General features: G+C 43.3%; 1 protein-coding gene across 5 annotated transcripts in view; it reads right to left on the minus strand.

Moving 5' to 3' along the window:
* Positions 1-274: 274 nt before the first annotated feature.
* C6H1orf21 (chromosome 6 C1orf21 homolog) overlaps positions 275-15,849 on the minus strand; it is a 215,420-nt gene continuing 199,845 nt past the window's right edge. For all 5 annotated transcript variants that reach the window (XM_072830914.1, XM_072830910.1, XM_072830911.1 and 2 more), the window contains one exon: positions 275-1,080. In XM_072830914.1, the coding sequence (XP_072687015.1) occupies positions 1,042-1,080 (39 nt within the window). In that variant the 3' untranslated portion in view covers positions 275-1,041. The remainder of the gene's footprint in view (positions 1,081-15,849) is intronic.

The following is a 15,849-nucleotide window of genomic DNA, read 5'->3' on the forward strand; positions in this document are numbered from 1 at the left end:
GGAACATTTGGAAGGGGGAGAACGAGGAAGTAGGATGGCTTACTTGCTAACAAAATGAAAGATAACAGGGTGGTTTCAGGCCCTCCTAGAAAGTTGAGGAGTGTCCCCTGGTCTCCTCTGACCACCAGCAGCCCTGCTAACACGAGGTGGGTGGCTGATGGGAGGGTAGGGAGCCATGAGGGTCAATTATCGGTGTCATTGCAAAGAAGGGCTCATCTTCTGCACCCGGGATCACCGTAAAACACCGAACTGGATGAATGGGAGAAGACAAGGATACATAAAAACAGTAAAATGTTTATTTTCTTAGAAAAAAAAAAGTGGGGAAGAGGGATTCAGAATGATTGTGATCACACTTCCGTCTGCATCTGAGCAAAGCCAATGTTGCAAGCTTAATCCTCGATTCAGATACCTAGTAAATGAAACCACCTGCTGCTCCCTCCCATGTCACTCCGGGAGTCACGTCACAACATGCTTGTAATGGACAATGGCTTCTCTACTTCTTCGTAGCAGAGAAACAAGGCTTGCCATAGCAACCATCCCATCTCCAAAGCGCAACATTGCCAGTGAGAAGCGAGGCTCTGGACCGCTCAGGAGAGACAGGGAGGGGGGAGAGAGGGAAGGAGACGCTTGTCTTAGAAGCGGAAGAGTTCTACAACAGAAGTTTGATATCTGAGTTCACCACTACCTCATCTTAGAGAAAATAGGTTGGAGAGCATCTGTAAAACCATCAGTATCTTTAAGGTGAAATCGCAGATTTTTGCTGCATACCTGGACACAAGTGAAAAGTTGCAACAAGTTTTAACTAGCAGCAACAAAGAAAGTTCGATAACAGTTTTTGTGTGTGTGTGTGTGTTTGTTTTTAGCAATATCCCTTTGCAAGTTCATTAAGAAACACTGTAATTTAATGGGGCATACGATATGGAACGATCTTCTTTTGCTATAGTGCTGTTCGTTGAAGAGAACCGACCTTTGCAAAGATTTCAACTGGGGTGTAACCTATTTACACAGTAGTCGCTCCTGGTTTGAGTAGTAGAATCGGTGCTATGTGATATCCTCTTCTTCCGAACAGTAATCTCGACCCTTGAGGGGAAAAGAAAAGGAGAGCATGTGAGTGAGAAATTCAAAGCAGAGCCCGAGACAGCTCATCACCAACAACTTTCTCTCAGTGTGTCCCCCTGGAAAAGAACTCAGGCTTTAGCAGTGACGGCTGGGCACAAGGGAAGTCCCGAGATGTGTTGGCTGATTTATCGACAGTGTATGCCTCCAGGCACGGCAGTTTTACGGAGCCCCCAATAAGCCCTTACTTTATGTTGGTAAGAACTTCTATCAGACTCATACAAGACTCGGTCGTTCACCAAGAAATTACCAAATGGATGACCTATTCAGGAGACCAAGTTCCCATGAACGAGAGAAACTGAAATAAACCACGAACAAGTCATTTCGCCTGGGGTCAGGGCTGCTCATATTCTACAGCTGTTATTTCCATGCCTGGAATTTATAATTTTACAGAAGGGGATGGTATCATCCAAGGATGCCTTAGTTTTAATCCACTCTAAATTAAAACAGGGGTTTAGAAAAAAATCCCAAAGATTCATTGAGATCTGTGAAACAAACCTGGGACTCTGGCTGGTATGCATAGGATACACAAGAAAAGTGAAAATGTGTTTGATTCATTTGCTGCCAAAACAGGTCACTTGAAGGCTTAAGGACTATGTACAATTGTTACTTTTGAACATTTTCTCCTCCTCTCTCCAGTGGGTTATACACTCTACGAAGGCATGGTTAAGATGGGGATTCGAGCGTCCTATCTGACCAGCCGGGTAGTCTTGGTCAAAGCATTCAGCTTCTTGGTCTGTAGTCCCTCGTGAGAGGACAAGAACAAGACCACCTGCCCTGCCTGCATCACAGTACTCTAGATATGGGCTTTGTAAAAGGTCACGTATTGAAACGATTTGTACCCTTCAACCTTTCTCTCTTTGTACACACACTACATGTTTTAAGTTTTGGGGGCAAATATTCCCTTAAAAACAGAATCTTCTACATAACTGAAACTTTTTCCTAAAAGTTAACTTAAAGGAAATAAACTAGTTTGTACCGCAAACGTTTCTTTGTACCGCAGGTTTCTTTGTCACAATCCTCGTGTACTGAACTGATTTCACGTTCTCCTAACAGTTGAGCATCATCATAATGAACGACTGTACCATCTGGCCGGCCAGTAATCCTGGCTCTGGGACTTACTAACTCTGGCATCTTGATCAAGTTACTTCTCTGTACCTCAGTTTCCCTATCTGTATGGTGGAGAAAACAATTAATACCTATTTCTCATCATTGTTGAAGATTAAATACGTTCCTAGTTGTAAAGTGATGGAATAGTGCCAGGCACGTCAGTTAATGCCTGTTATGTGTGTGTGTGCACATGTGTGTTTGATAAGAAAATGCTGCCACACAATGAAGTCTTTGGGGTCCGCCAGCCCCTTGCTAAATGGCCCCAGATTGCGTGTTCCCTTCAAATGTGATTCATTAAGGAGAATGTTTTGGTTTCCTCCTCTGTCAGCCAACTCTCACCCCTGCGACTTGCAGTGTCTGAGCCCCGAGTCACCTCCAGGCTGATTTCACTTGTGGCACGAAACATCTCCTGGGCCAAGAAACTGGGTAACCAATCTCCCTGAGGAGAGATGTGTGCCCTTAGTCACCCCTCATCAACAGCTTCCCTGGCGACACTGCCCAAGCAGATGCCGTCCCTGGCCTTGGCCCGGACCACTCAGGAGACCCTCTGAGCCACATGCTGGAGAGCCAGAAAGGAGGACCTCGTGAACCCTGACGGTTGGGAGTGTAACTCTTCAATGGGAGAAACAGGACACATCCAAACCTAGCAGCATGATGCTAGAAACGTATCCGGTGATGCTGTCCACAGGTCCTCACCTCATGAGGTTCAGGGAGGGGACCTGCAAGGGGGCACTGCGTGTTTAGCTGGAGGGGAAAGGCAGGGCTCATGCTGGTTTTATTAGGAAAGGAAAGAGGACATATCCAGTGTCTATATGGATATACACACTGTTGTGTGAAAACAGGCAAAATACCAGGCTTTGGTTTCCTGGGGATAATCATGGTCTCTGGCTCAGGGTTGTGATCAGGATTAAATGGGGAAAACACTGTCTGGGAGGAAGTCCATAAAGGTTAGCTGCTGCTATCACTGCAATCACTGTTATCATAAACCCTGTGTTGGGTCAGTCCCCTGGCGGGGGAATAGGGGCCTCCCTCCTTGTGGCTGCCGGTAAGGACCGTGGTCATAAACTGATGGGACAGATATCGGGAGCCCTTCTTCCCACCTCAGCCTTGTACCTCACACAGGAACCCTGTGAGCTTGGATAAAACTTCTGTGGCAGACACCTAAGGCTCTTCCCTTCTGTCTAAATGAGGCTGCAAATCAAAGGCTCAGCCAGCCAGTGTGGTGTTCAGAGGGCACTTTACCCACAAGAAAGAACCCGCATGTGGTGACACACAGGCAGCTACACAAGTACGTGAACTGCTGTACTCATGGGCAAAGCAGTGTCTCCAATTCTGTAAATGAGTTATGGGGTTCACACAGCAGATGGAGCATTTCAGAGCCTCCCTGCTTACTGTTAGCACAAAGGAGCACCCCTTTTGGAGGGACAAATCTCTATCAGCTGCCTGTGCAAACCCAAGAATGCAATCATCATTTCCCGAGCATTTGCTTCTCAGAAATAATAATCGCCATGAGGAGGAGGAGGAAGATGGTATCAGTTGTGTTGCAGATGTTATTTCCTTGACTGTTGACACCAATCCTGCCAGGGGGACTGGCGCCCTGTTACCTAGAGGGAAACCTCACAGGGATCCAAGACCACAGGGCTCTTCCTCCGCCTCTGGTTACAAATGCAGTGAGCTGACAACTAAATTCAAATTCACATCTGTTCTGTGTTGGATATCATCACCTGCCAGCAGCTCTGAGAACCAAATATCTCATGGATGGAAAACCTGGAAATCCAAGCAATGGAGAGTAAGAGCTCCCAGAGGGCCGGCCCTGTTCTAAGCAGGGGGAACCTGAGAAACGTCACAGGAACCCCACCTACACGCAGGCAGGCCTTCCACAACATGACTGCATGTCTCATTTACATGTATAAACAACTGTGCCAAAAAGAGAACCTGAAAACCTTCAGCTGTCAGAAGACAGAGGTGGGAGGGAGCTGGGTTTGAGAGGAACACAGCCATTCTCCTAATCGAGGCAGCAGCCCTGCCCCATCAGAGCTACAAAGGGGATGTCTGTAGAGAAGCCTCCTGCAGGCAGAAGTAGGACCGGGAGACACAATTCCACTTTCTGCAAAGGACTCACTCACTGAAAGCTATGGGGAACAAGATCCCTAGGAGACCCCCAGCCCCCAAGCTGCAAGGCTAGAAAGTCCCAGGGAGGGTTGTTTGAAGAACCACAGGGGCTTCTTGGTGTGGACTCGGACATCTCGAGATGCTCCTGCCTACGGAGGTTTTCCCCACCACCGCCCTACTCTGTACAGGTTTCTGTGTTCTTGTCAGCTGTCTGTGTTATCTCCTTGGAAACTTCAGTTTATGTCAACTCAGAACAGACATTTCTGAGGTTCTAGGGTGGTGAGGATTCTTTGCTGAAATGTCCAGGCTAAGAATTAGGGATTATAAGGAACAGAGGAAAGACCATTATCCTAAATTTTAAATTCTGCAGTTCAAAGACAAGCAGCTCAAAGAGTGACTTCGAACAAGAGAATTGTTCCTCTGAAGTACCTACAGTGCTTTTCTCTTTAACTAGATGGGGCACCTGGGGGGCTCAGTGGTTGAGCATCTGCCTTTGCCTCAGGTGGTGATCCTGGGGTCCAGGAATCAGTCCTGCATCAGGCTCCCTGCAGGGAGTCTGCTTCTCTCTCTGCCAATGTCTCTGCCTCTCTCTGTGTGTCTTTCATGAGTGAATAATATCTTAAAAAAAAAAAAAAAGTTTAACTAGACAAATAATCAAGGGCTGGCTGTCCAGGTGCGGGTATGATTTTATCTTGGAAGACTCCAGTACATTTCTGTAGACCTGTGTGCATTCGGCCTAATAACTGAATAACATCAAGCACATAATCCTCAGCTGTGAACTGAGTATTTTGCCAGTGGGGTAGATCACAACTATACAGATGTTACAGAGAGGATGCAGAGAGTCTCCATTTCTCCATCTCTAAAATGGGGACAGTAGGACTTACCATGCAGTGTTGCTGAATTAGAAGTAATACACATAAGGTGTTTAGCAAAGCTTGGCACATGGGAGGTAATTAATAAATTGGAGCTCTAATGACGATATTGAAAAATAACAGCAACAGATGCAGCAGTGAATAAACTGTCTAGGTGAGAAATTGGGCCCACAGCTGAATGAGTCAGTTACACTCAGGTCCTCAAACAAGCCAGGCACTTGCGTGCTTGTCCCTCTTCCTCCATCCTGACTGGCTCCCCCTGCCTTCAGCCCTCCCTACACGCATCACTTCTCATTTTCTGGATCTCTGCTCAAACGCCACCTCCCTGTCTTCCCCGAACACCTCATACACAATAGTACCTCCCTTACTCCGCATCATATTTATTTATATTACTTATAATTTCCTGATATTAATATAGTAATTCCTTTCTCTATTAACTGCTTACTTTCTTGAATAGAGGCATCAAGTGGGCAGTGACTGTTTTATGCACTGCTGCATCTCCAGGACTTAATACTAATGTTGGCCACATGTGAGATGCTCAGTGAATATTTGCTGAATGAATGAAAGGATGAAAAATGTCTACAGTTGCAAAGTTTCAGAGTTGAAAGGGGGCCTAGAGGTTTCCCTCTCCAACCCCATTAGATTACATTGCATCTAATGTAGGATGGGCCTCTGTTTACCATAGTCCAGACAGGGAGCCTTCTCTTTTAGGCTGGAACATGTCAGATAGTTTTCCCAGCTGCCCATGATACTGTTCAACAGCTGATCCCAAACTCTGCCTCTTTGCAATTCCCAAAGAATGGCTTAATCTATGGAACCAGAGGATTATTTTTAGCAGACCAACAGCACCCCTTGGTCCTTCATCTGCAAACAACATGGCTCCATCTAGGTCTTCCTCCCTTGCAAGGATCCCACTTTCACCATCATCTTATTAAAATGGACTCATCAGGGCATCTGGGTGGCTCAGTCAGTTAAATGTCTGTCTTCAATTCTGGTCATGATCCCAAGGTCCCGGGATCAAGCCCTACATCAGGCTCCCTGCTGAGCAGGGAGTCTGCTTCTCCCTCTGCCCCTCCTGCTGCTCATGTTCTCATATGTACTGTCTCTCAAATTAATAAATAAAATCTTTAAAAATAAGATAAAATGGGCTCCTCAAAAACATCACCTGCATAGAATAAGATATCCCAAATATACAGCCTAAGAGAGGAAAGCATTAAGTATCTGACAAAAGGAATCACCAGGAATGACAGATTCCAAGAGAATGGATGTGCTAAATCTTAACAATAATACAACAGAACTTCTGTCAAAGTTCTGGAGAGGGAAACAGCTCTCAGGGAAAGAGAAATAACTTATACAAAGGGACAGAAAAAGAACACAAGAAAATAAAAAGAGAGACACACGCATCATGTGAAAATGAAGTTTTGCAGGTTAAAAAAACAATAAAATCTAATGAAAGGCAAATGTGAAAAATACCTGTAGCATACAATGTGTAAATAAGTGATAGGAGAAGCTCATACCAAGAAAAGATGGGCAGTAAGAGGATCTCAGTAAAAGGGAAGGGTACAAACCGGGAACTCATTCAGAATGATGTAAAACCAGGGAACACATAAGCAGAAAAATGGTCTGCTTCAGCAATCAAAAATTACAAATCAAATAATTAGATATTACTGAAAAATAGCGACACCTGATTCTTGAGTGTATACAATGAAATGTAGCTCTTCTATCACTCTGGCAGTAGCGTCAAATGATATGGTGGTTTTGAAAGGGCACTTGGTGATAATATGTACTATGAGTCATAAAAATGTTCATATCCTTTATTATAGGAAGCACTGAAATCAATATCAAAGACAAACCTCCAAATACATGTTTTTAAAAATGTTATGTGTCGCTTCTCTGGGGCTGGCGGTAGGAACAGGGATTGACCAAAAGCAGGAACCCTTCTTGAGGTGATGGAAATGTCCTAAAACTGGAGAGCCAAGATGGCTGCATTGCTTGGTAAATTTACTAAAAATTATCGCACCATGCATAAAAAATGAGTAAATTTTAGGCCATGTAAATTATATCTTCATAAAGTTCTCAGAAGTATATGTACAAATATATTCCTTGCAGCCTTTTTACTAGGTGTGAAGAAAACCTCAATCAAATATCCCAGAGAAAAAACTGGTTACTAAGATATGGTCCATGCACGCTCTGCGACCATAGAGACAAACAAAACGACAGGACTAGCTGCCCACTGTGTCCCCAACAGGCAGCTCCTGCTTGTGCACCACTGCATTCTCACCCATATGGTTCCTTTCTCGCAGACCCCCTTCCCCAGCTGGCCCTCCCCGGCCACTCAGTCTTTACAATGTTGTTCCAGCATCGTATCTTCAAGTGACATTTCCCCCACCTGCTCAGGAAGAATGAGTCTCTTCCCTTCCATCGCACCACCATGCTTTATAGGGATTTTAGCCAAAACGTTTGCTGCCCTTGCTCTAGGCAGCAGGATGTGTCCCTTATCCATCCTTGTCTTTTTTGGTATTTAATGGAATCCTTGTGTGGCCCACGTCACAATGGTTATGAATACTCAGGCGTCTGGAGGGAGGTGCTGCTGCTGCTCTATGTGTGTGTGTGTGTGTGTGTGTGTGTGTGTGTGTGTGTGTGTGTAGGGATGGAGGCTGTTACATGATGTTTTTGGGAAGTGTCCCAAGGGACTTTCATAAGTGAATTAAGTTGTCAACATTTTGTGGATTGTACTAGAAAAACACCGCTCTTCCACAACACAGATGATAAAGAGTAAGTTTTGAACACAAGTATCAGCAGAGACGGGGGCACAGCCTGGTTCCGAGAACAGCCTGGAATCTAGCAGAGGGTAGCAGGAGTATAAGGAAAGAGAACAAAAGGTGACATGAGAATCCCACTGTACACTACTCATCATTCTTATTTATATAAATAATACGTAAACCGCATAAGGAATCATGTCTGGTTCTCTCTCTCTCTTTTTTTTGGACAAAGCAAATTTAATTTTATATTTTGATTAAAAAAATGTGCATCTGGACAGCTAAATTATAAAGTGTCAGTCCAACTCAAGTGTAATGGAATACCAGCTGTCCCTTTAAAAATTTTTTTAAAAATTCAAATATAGTTAACGTACAGTGTTCGATTGCTTTCAGGTGTACAATACAGTGATTTAGCATTACTCAGTGCTCATCATGAACAGAGTACTCTTAACTGCCTTTACCTATTTCACCCATCCCCCCCACTCACCTCCCTGCTGGTGACCATCTGTTTGTTCTCTATAGTTAACAGTCTGTTTTTGGTTTGTCTCTTTTTTTTTTCTTTGTTCATTTGTTTTGTTTCTTAAATTCCACATATGAGTGAAATCATATGGTATCTGTCTTTCTCTGACTTATTTTGCTTGGCCTCATACTCTTTAGATCCATCCATGTTGTTGCAAATGGCAAGATTCCATTCTTTTTTATGGCTGAGTAATATTCCACCGTGTTATACACACCATATCTGAATCCATTCATCTGTCCATGGACATTTGCGTTGCTTCCATATCTTGGCTATTGTAAACAATGCTACAATAAACATAGGGGTATACGTATCTTTTCAAATTAGCGTTTTCTTATTCTTTGAATAAATACTGGTAGTGTGATTATTAGATCACACAATAGTTCTACTTTTAATTTCTGGAGGAACCTCCATACTGTTTCCACAGTGGCTGTGCCAGTTTGCATTCCCAGCCTGGTTCTCATAATATTCAGCCAGAAGTCTTTCTTTTTTTTTTTTAAAGATTTTATTTATTTATTCATGAGACACAGACACACAGACACACACACACAGAGGCAGAGACACAGACAGAGGGAGAAGCAGGCTCCCTGTAGGGAGCCCGATGTGAGGCTTGAACCAAGGACTCTGGGATCATGACCTGAGCAAGGCAGATGCTCAACCCACTAAGCAGACACTGAGCCACCCAGGTGCCCCTAAGAGTTTGTTTTGATGAGGCTGATTTCTGTCTGAAAGCAGGCTCTTGTTTGCTGACTGACTGACCAGCTGAAGTATTCATTCTCCTCTCCCTTACTTTTCTGGATGATGACACCAGGAGCCAAGGTTAGTGTCTGGCCTGTGCATTACTGTGATTCTCCTACTTTTTGCCTGCTTCCTTTGTAGGATTCTCTTCCTCCTCTCTCTTCCTAATTGTAGCCATCCTGAATCTCAGTTTCATGAATTAGTTCTGCTTCGTTGACAGGCTTCTATCCTGCATTGTGGCTTTCAGGTGCCAAAAAACACCCTGATGAATGAAACACAACTGCTGCGACTGTATTTTGGTGTAGAAATTTAATGGCCCATCTCCTTGCTCTGCCCAGCTAACACCTTTTGTCTCCCCAACGTTTTCCTCCATGCATCACCATCCAGAGGCAATCTCAGATCCAAGTTTCCATGGGACATTTAAGCTTTGTCCCTGAACCAGGAATCCAGGGGCAGGAGAGCTGCATGCCACAGCTTGAGCATCTGTGAATGATGAACTAGAATCCAGAACACCCATGATGTGGAGGAGGCAGGAGACGGGCTGCTGTTTCATCCACCCCCTGTGGGGTGGTGGGCCAGAAGCAGGCGCCCTCCACCCCTTCCTCAAGGCTGGAAGTGGCAGGGCCTCTTCATCAGTGTTCCAGTAGCATTTTCGCTAACAGTCCAACAACAATTTCTAACCACAGTTTTGAGAGAATGCCAAAGAAAAGCAAAAAATAATTAGCTGCACTGTTAAAGTCTCCTCCTCTGGCTTACTTCATTAGAAAAATCAGTCAAGGCATTAATGGCCATCTCTGTTTCTAATGAGCTTTATTCTAATTAGACTCACACGTTATTATTTCAGTTGGGAAAAAGGTCTCGTTTGTAAAGAGCAGTAGGAGCATGGCAGCTTCTGAGGGTTTCTTTGACCATACACGGGAATGATCACCATGATAACAGTGGCAGTGACAATAGTCCCAGTACACTGAGCTTTTCATTTCCGAGAGAGAGCAAGTATTAACTAAATGGTTTTAAAACCCCCATGAAATGTTTATTATACCCAAATCCTCATTCTACAAACAAAAAGAAGGAAATTTTACAAGCTTCAAGGCACATTATTCTCAAGCTTTATCTGATGTTGGCACTCAGATGACTTCACTGATGCCCCTTCCCCCAAAGGAGGTAAGTAGGAATGAGGATAAAGGTGGGAGGTTCATATCTCTAGGCCATATTGAACTGATGATGTCCTAGGACAGGAACTGGCAACTGTCTCTCTCTGTGAAAGGCCAAGTAGTAAATATTTAAGGCTTCGCATTCCATATGGTCTCTGTTGCAACTTAGCTCTGCTGTTGTAAGCATGAAGGCAGCCACAGATAAAAGAAGAGTGAGCATGGCTGTATTCCAATAAAACTTTATTTGTGGACACTAAAATTGGAATTTCATGTAATTTTTCAAGTCAGAAAATACATTCTGCTTTTTGTTTTCCCCAACCATTGGTACAGGTAAAAAACATTCTTGTTTGGTGAGCTAGACCTGGTTCATTGACTATAGTTTGCCCACTCCTGTTCCCTGTTCCAGACAACAGAATCACCATCAGTGGGTTCAGAGGCTAATAACATTGTCAAGGGTTTGGCCCTCTTCCTAGAAGCTCAAGCAACAGAGATAATTTCCATCTTGAGAGACACTTCTCTCAAGATGGGGCCAGAATTCCTTTCTAAAATGTCATTTTATAAAATTGTTCTTATTTTACAAACAAGAAAACCATCAATCAAAACCAAAATAAAAAATTTTCCTACAGTCTACCTAATAAATTGGAGTTTCCAAGTTTCACTTAAATCTCTGTCTATATATCTCTGTCCATATATATGTCATTTTTACATATGACACATTTCTTCTTGTTTCTTCACTTAATCTTACCTTTAAAATTTTTTCCCTGTTGTAACTGATTCCTTCTAATGATAAATAGATATAACATAAATTTTTGTGGAATTCTTTGTGGAAGATTTCCAGGTTATTTGGTGGACTTAATTCAAAAGGGATGTTTTAATCTATTCTCAGGTGTAAGAGTTAAGATTACCACTCCCTTACTCCTGGGCCAGGACCACCTAGTAGGTGGCTAGTTGGGAGACTGAGCCTCATGGATTCCCTCTAGGGTTCGTTTCCCCTAGGACATGAAGCCTCATGGGTCTCTCTTAGGATTCACTTCCTCTAGACATGAAGCTTCATAGGTCTCCTCTAGGGTTCACTTCCTCTAGGACATGAAACCTCATGGCTTCTCTAGAGTTCACTTCCTTCAGGACAACGGCTTTAACAAGTTCAAGATTTCAATCCATAGGCCTCTTGACAAAGACGTGTCTTCCAGATAAACTCTTTAGAGCTCTTTGTTCCGAACTAGTTGATTATAGTCTAGAATGTACATTGAACATGGTTGGAGACTGGGGAGGCTAAGTACCCACTTCTCTTCCATACAGTTTTTAACTGAGAACAGTCAGAAGGAGTCAGATGGGAATTAGCTCTCCTGCTGGGTTAGGGAACCCTCCTCATCACCAACCCCATCCCACCCTTGAGGCCTTATGCATGGTGACTGACCCAGCCAATCATATGTGGACAGAGTGGAGGATGTTGGGTTTGCCCCTCTTACTGCTCATGGCTAGCAGACTAGAGGGGACAGTGTGAAAAGTGGTTCCTTTTCTTCCTCCCCACAGAGAAGAGCAACCTTGTTTGCTGGATCAGTGCTCACCATCCCTTCCCTTTTTCTTTGCTTTCAGAATAGAAAGAACATGCATCTGGCCAGGAAGAGGACCACAACTCCTGATGGGAAGTTACTGTCTGTAAAAGGCAGAGCAGAGTGAATTAGCCAGGTATGAGGGGGAGAAGGCCCAAAGGGCAATGAGGAGTGGATGTCCTGGACCTGGAAAGGCAAAGAACATGTCCGTGTGGCTTCCCTCCTCATCCAGGACATGGCTAAGGTGACCAAGTTGCACCCCAAAAAAGAAGGGAAAGTGCGGGTCCATGGGACTTCTTTGTGGATCTTGAGGATCCCACTGGCCTGATGAACCTATTTCTTGGGAATGAGCACTTTGAAGGATGACAACTGAGGGACGTCCAGAGGACACATGACAGGCTGGGGGCAAGCAGAACTGACTGGATTGGTGGGGACTATTCAGCTTAATGGGAAACTCTGATTAAAACTGGATTGTCGGGTAGCCTGGGTGGCTCAGTGGTTTAGCGATGCCTTCAGCCCAGGGTGTGATCCTGGACACTCGGAATCAAGTCCTACATCAGGCTCCCTGTTTCTCCCTCTGCCTGTGTCTGCCTCTCTCTCTCTCCTCCCTGTGTATTCTCATGAATGAATAAAAATAAAAACTTAGAAACAAACAAACAAACAAAAAAAACAAAAAAAACTGGATTGTCACGTACTTGGCCAACTGGCCAATGAGAATAATAATGAACAGAAGCCAACTGCATTTCTGCTCAGGACTATCAGAATCCTTGGGAACAGCGATTCAAATGAAATCTGAAACAGGACTGTTTCAGGTGACTTAGAGCATTTCTCAGATATTTGTGCTTGTTGGTCTTCTCCCACCAAATTGCACACACTGGAGTGCAGTTTGGAAGTGAAAGGTGTGAGTAAGACTCAAGACTACTACGTCATCTGCTTTCTCCCACTAGACATTTTGTCATAAACACAGTCCTGTTTTCACAGACTTCTGTTAATTTTGAGAAATTTAAAGGATACAGAAGAGCAGAAAGGATGTAACAAACACTGTATTTCTATCACTTAGACATAAGAAGCAGTAATATTTTTTAACATTTGCTTCTAGCTGCCTCCCTCCCTAATGAAACTGCCATCCCAGTCCCATTCCCCTCCCCGCCCCCAGGCACAACAATGGCATTGGTTTTAGTATGTGGCCTTCCAGCTCATTTTTGATACTCTAACATCCATATCGTATTCTTACTATATCAAATAAACTATGCTTTATGTGTATATGAATGTTTAAATATGTAAAAATATGGCATACACATATGTGTGTGTGCATGTGTGTGTCAATAAATGGTATACAGCTGGTACTTCATAAATACTTGTTGAATGTCCATCTCTAAACAACATGGCATTTTGACATTCTTTAACTGGCATGGTATCATACAACTTTTACCACTCTGCATATTCCTCTATTCATTTAATAATACGGATTCAGATCTAAACAGTCCATTTATACATATATATGTATACCTGATTCATTTCTTTTAACTGCTGTATAATATTGCACTGTAGATCCCTACAGTTCAATCTACTCATTCCTCTAGAGGCAGACACTTAGGCTGCTTCCAGTGCATTCGTGCTTTCTTTTTACTACTGAGCACAGAATTCTGCAGTGAAGTCTATTGTACAGATGTAAAAGAATTTCAAGGATACAGACCCAGAAGTTTAATTGATGGCTTTTATTGGTTTGTATTAAGAGTCCTTCTTTATATATCCTGGCTACAGATCCTTTCGATGTTTTAAGGGTTGCAAATATATTCCAAACTAGTCTACTAGAAGCTCTGCATTTGGGAATTATGAGGCTTCTTCAACAAGGGAGACACTGACCCATGACAGTCACCTGGCTCCTTGTGTCAATTTTCAGTTTAAGAACCCAGAAGGGAGGCAGGATATGATTAAGTATCTACACACTTAAAAACAAACAAACAAACAAACAAACAAAAAAAAAAAACAAAAAAAAAAGTATCTACAAACTTCCAACAACCAGTTTTGGGAATAGGAGTTTAAAGAATTTTGGTACTCCTCTTTTGAGTCTATTTAGGAAAGTGGGATTAAGTGAGGGCAATCTAGAATTGTCTGCTCCAAGAATGCTTTTTCTAGGAATGAAATGGAATATGTCTCCACTCAACAGAACTTCAAAGAGAGGAATAAGTATTCATTAATAGCAAGATCATCTAAGGATAAAACCTTCAGGAAGTGTATAGAACGTAATATGTTTTGTAATTCCTTCCCAAATGATAAAAATGGGCATGAACCATTCTTTGCTATAGAGGGTTCACTTAGTGGGAATTTTAAAGAGTTGGGGGCAATTGGATAAGATGTTCTCTTAAGGTCCTCTCAAATTTTATGCTTCTAGATTAGAAGTTCCCTAAAGGCAAGAACCCAACTTTTAAATTATGCACCACCTATGGCCCCTAGCTGATTTCTGGGTCCAGAGAATACATCTCAGTTATGCTCATTAAATGAATCAAAGGGAGTCAGTTTTATCATTTTAATGACTTCTAGGGAGATCCTCTTTCCTTTTTGTCTTGCTTTTTGTAAAAGCAGGTCTTAAAAAACTTTTAAGAGTTAAAAAAAATAAAAACAGAACCCTCCAAACAAAAAATATATATAGGAATCCAGCTGTACCCAGGCCACTGACTCACTGACTCATTCTGTAATCACTGCTCAAAAGCTAGTGCAAGGTTGTTTAATGGCTCTGAAAATGTTCACATGAATCTAATTCCTTAACACGTTTATACCACACAGGAGGGAGGCGGGTCAGTGCACATTGGAAAAGAATCCTCTATGTATAAGGAGACATCTGTACTGCAGGAAGGCCCTTTTGCTCAAACAAAATTCAGGCTGTTAAGTTCTGCATTTTCAATTTCAGTTTTAGCTCCCTCAAAACCCACCTCCTCCCAACGTCTACAAGTGGCCTGATCATCTGGATACAAACAACTGCAAGCCTATCCAACATATCAACTTCTCCACTAGAGAGTCTTTGGTGAATTCTCTTTAATTTCCCAGACAAGTTGGCATTATGATGCAAAAATTTCAGTGAGGAACCAGAGGATCAGAAGGTTAAACAATTAGCCTGGGGTCTCAGCTATGATAGTTGCTGGGTCTCAGATCTGGCCCGGGATGGAAGCACAGGCTCTTGTGTTTCTCTGTGCTGCCTCTTTCCTTGACTTCTCTCAATGGAGATCCTGGCACTGAACATGCTGTGCTGTTCTTTATTAAGAGCACCTCCTATCTTGCTGAGCCCTCTACTACAGGACCACATTTCTCTCCTTTTTATGTTTTCACTTCTGCTAGCCCCCCGCCCCCCTTGTTGGTACCATTCCCTTATTCGGCAGGTTTGCTAAGCATCTGTTCTGTCCCAGGCCCTGTGCCCGGTTCTGGGGAAAGAAAGACAAATGAGGTCCAAAGACAAATCTTAGCTCAGAGGGCTAAGACAATGCCCTTGGCTACCAAACACAAAGAGTAGAAAAGGCATACAGAGGAAGGGAAAGAGCCCAGGAAGAGGACAGGAAGGAGGAACTGAATAAGAACAAGTCAAAGGAATGATACACATCGACACTACTGTCTCTCTGCTCTGGGTGGCACCTTGGGCTGCCCTCCCTTGCCTAATTACTGCACCCACAGCACAGTGACACTATTCACTGACCGTGTCCCACACTGCTACTGAGTTCAGGGCACCATCAGCCACACTTCACTAATAAAAAATGGCGTGGTTCTTATTTGCAGTCATGTACCACATGGTTCTGGAATCTGAACTCTTCTCTGCTGCTTCCTAAGGAGCCTGGCTGATAGCACCTGAAGAATTCTTTGAAAACCAAGCCCTCCAGAAAAAAAAAAAAAAAAAAAAAAAAAAAAAAACAAGTGAGCAGAGACGGAGTG

Source organism: Canis lupus, chromosome 6, assembly GCF_048164855.1.
Source record: "Canis lupus baileyi chromosome 6, mCanLup2.hap1, whole genome shotgun sequence".
Lineage (NCBI taxonomy): Eukaryota > Metazoa > Chordata > Mammalia > Carnivora > Canidae > Canis > Canis lupus.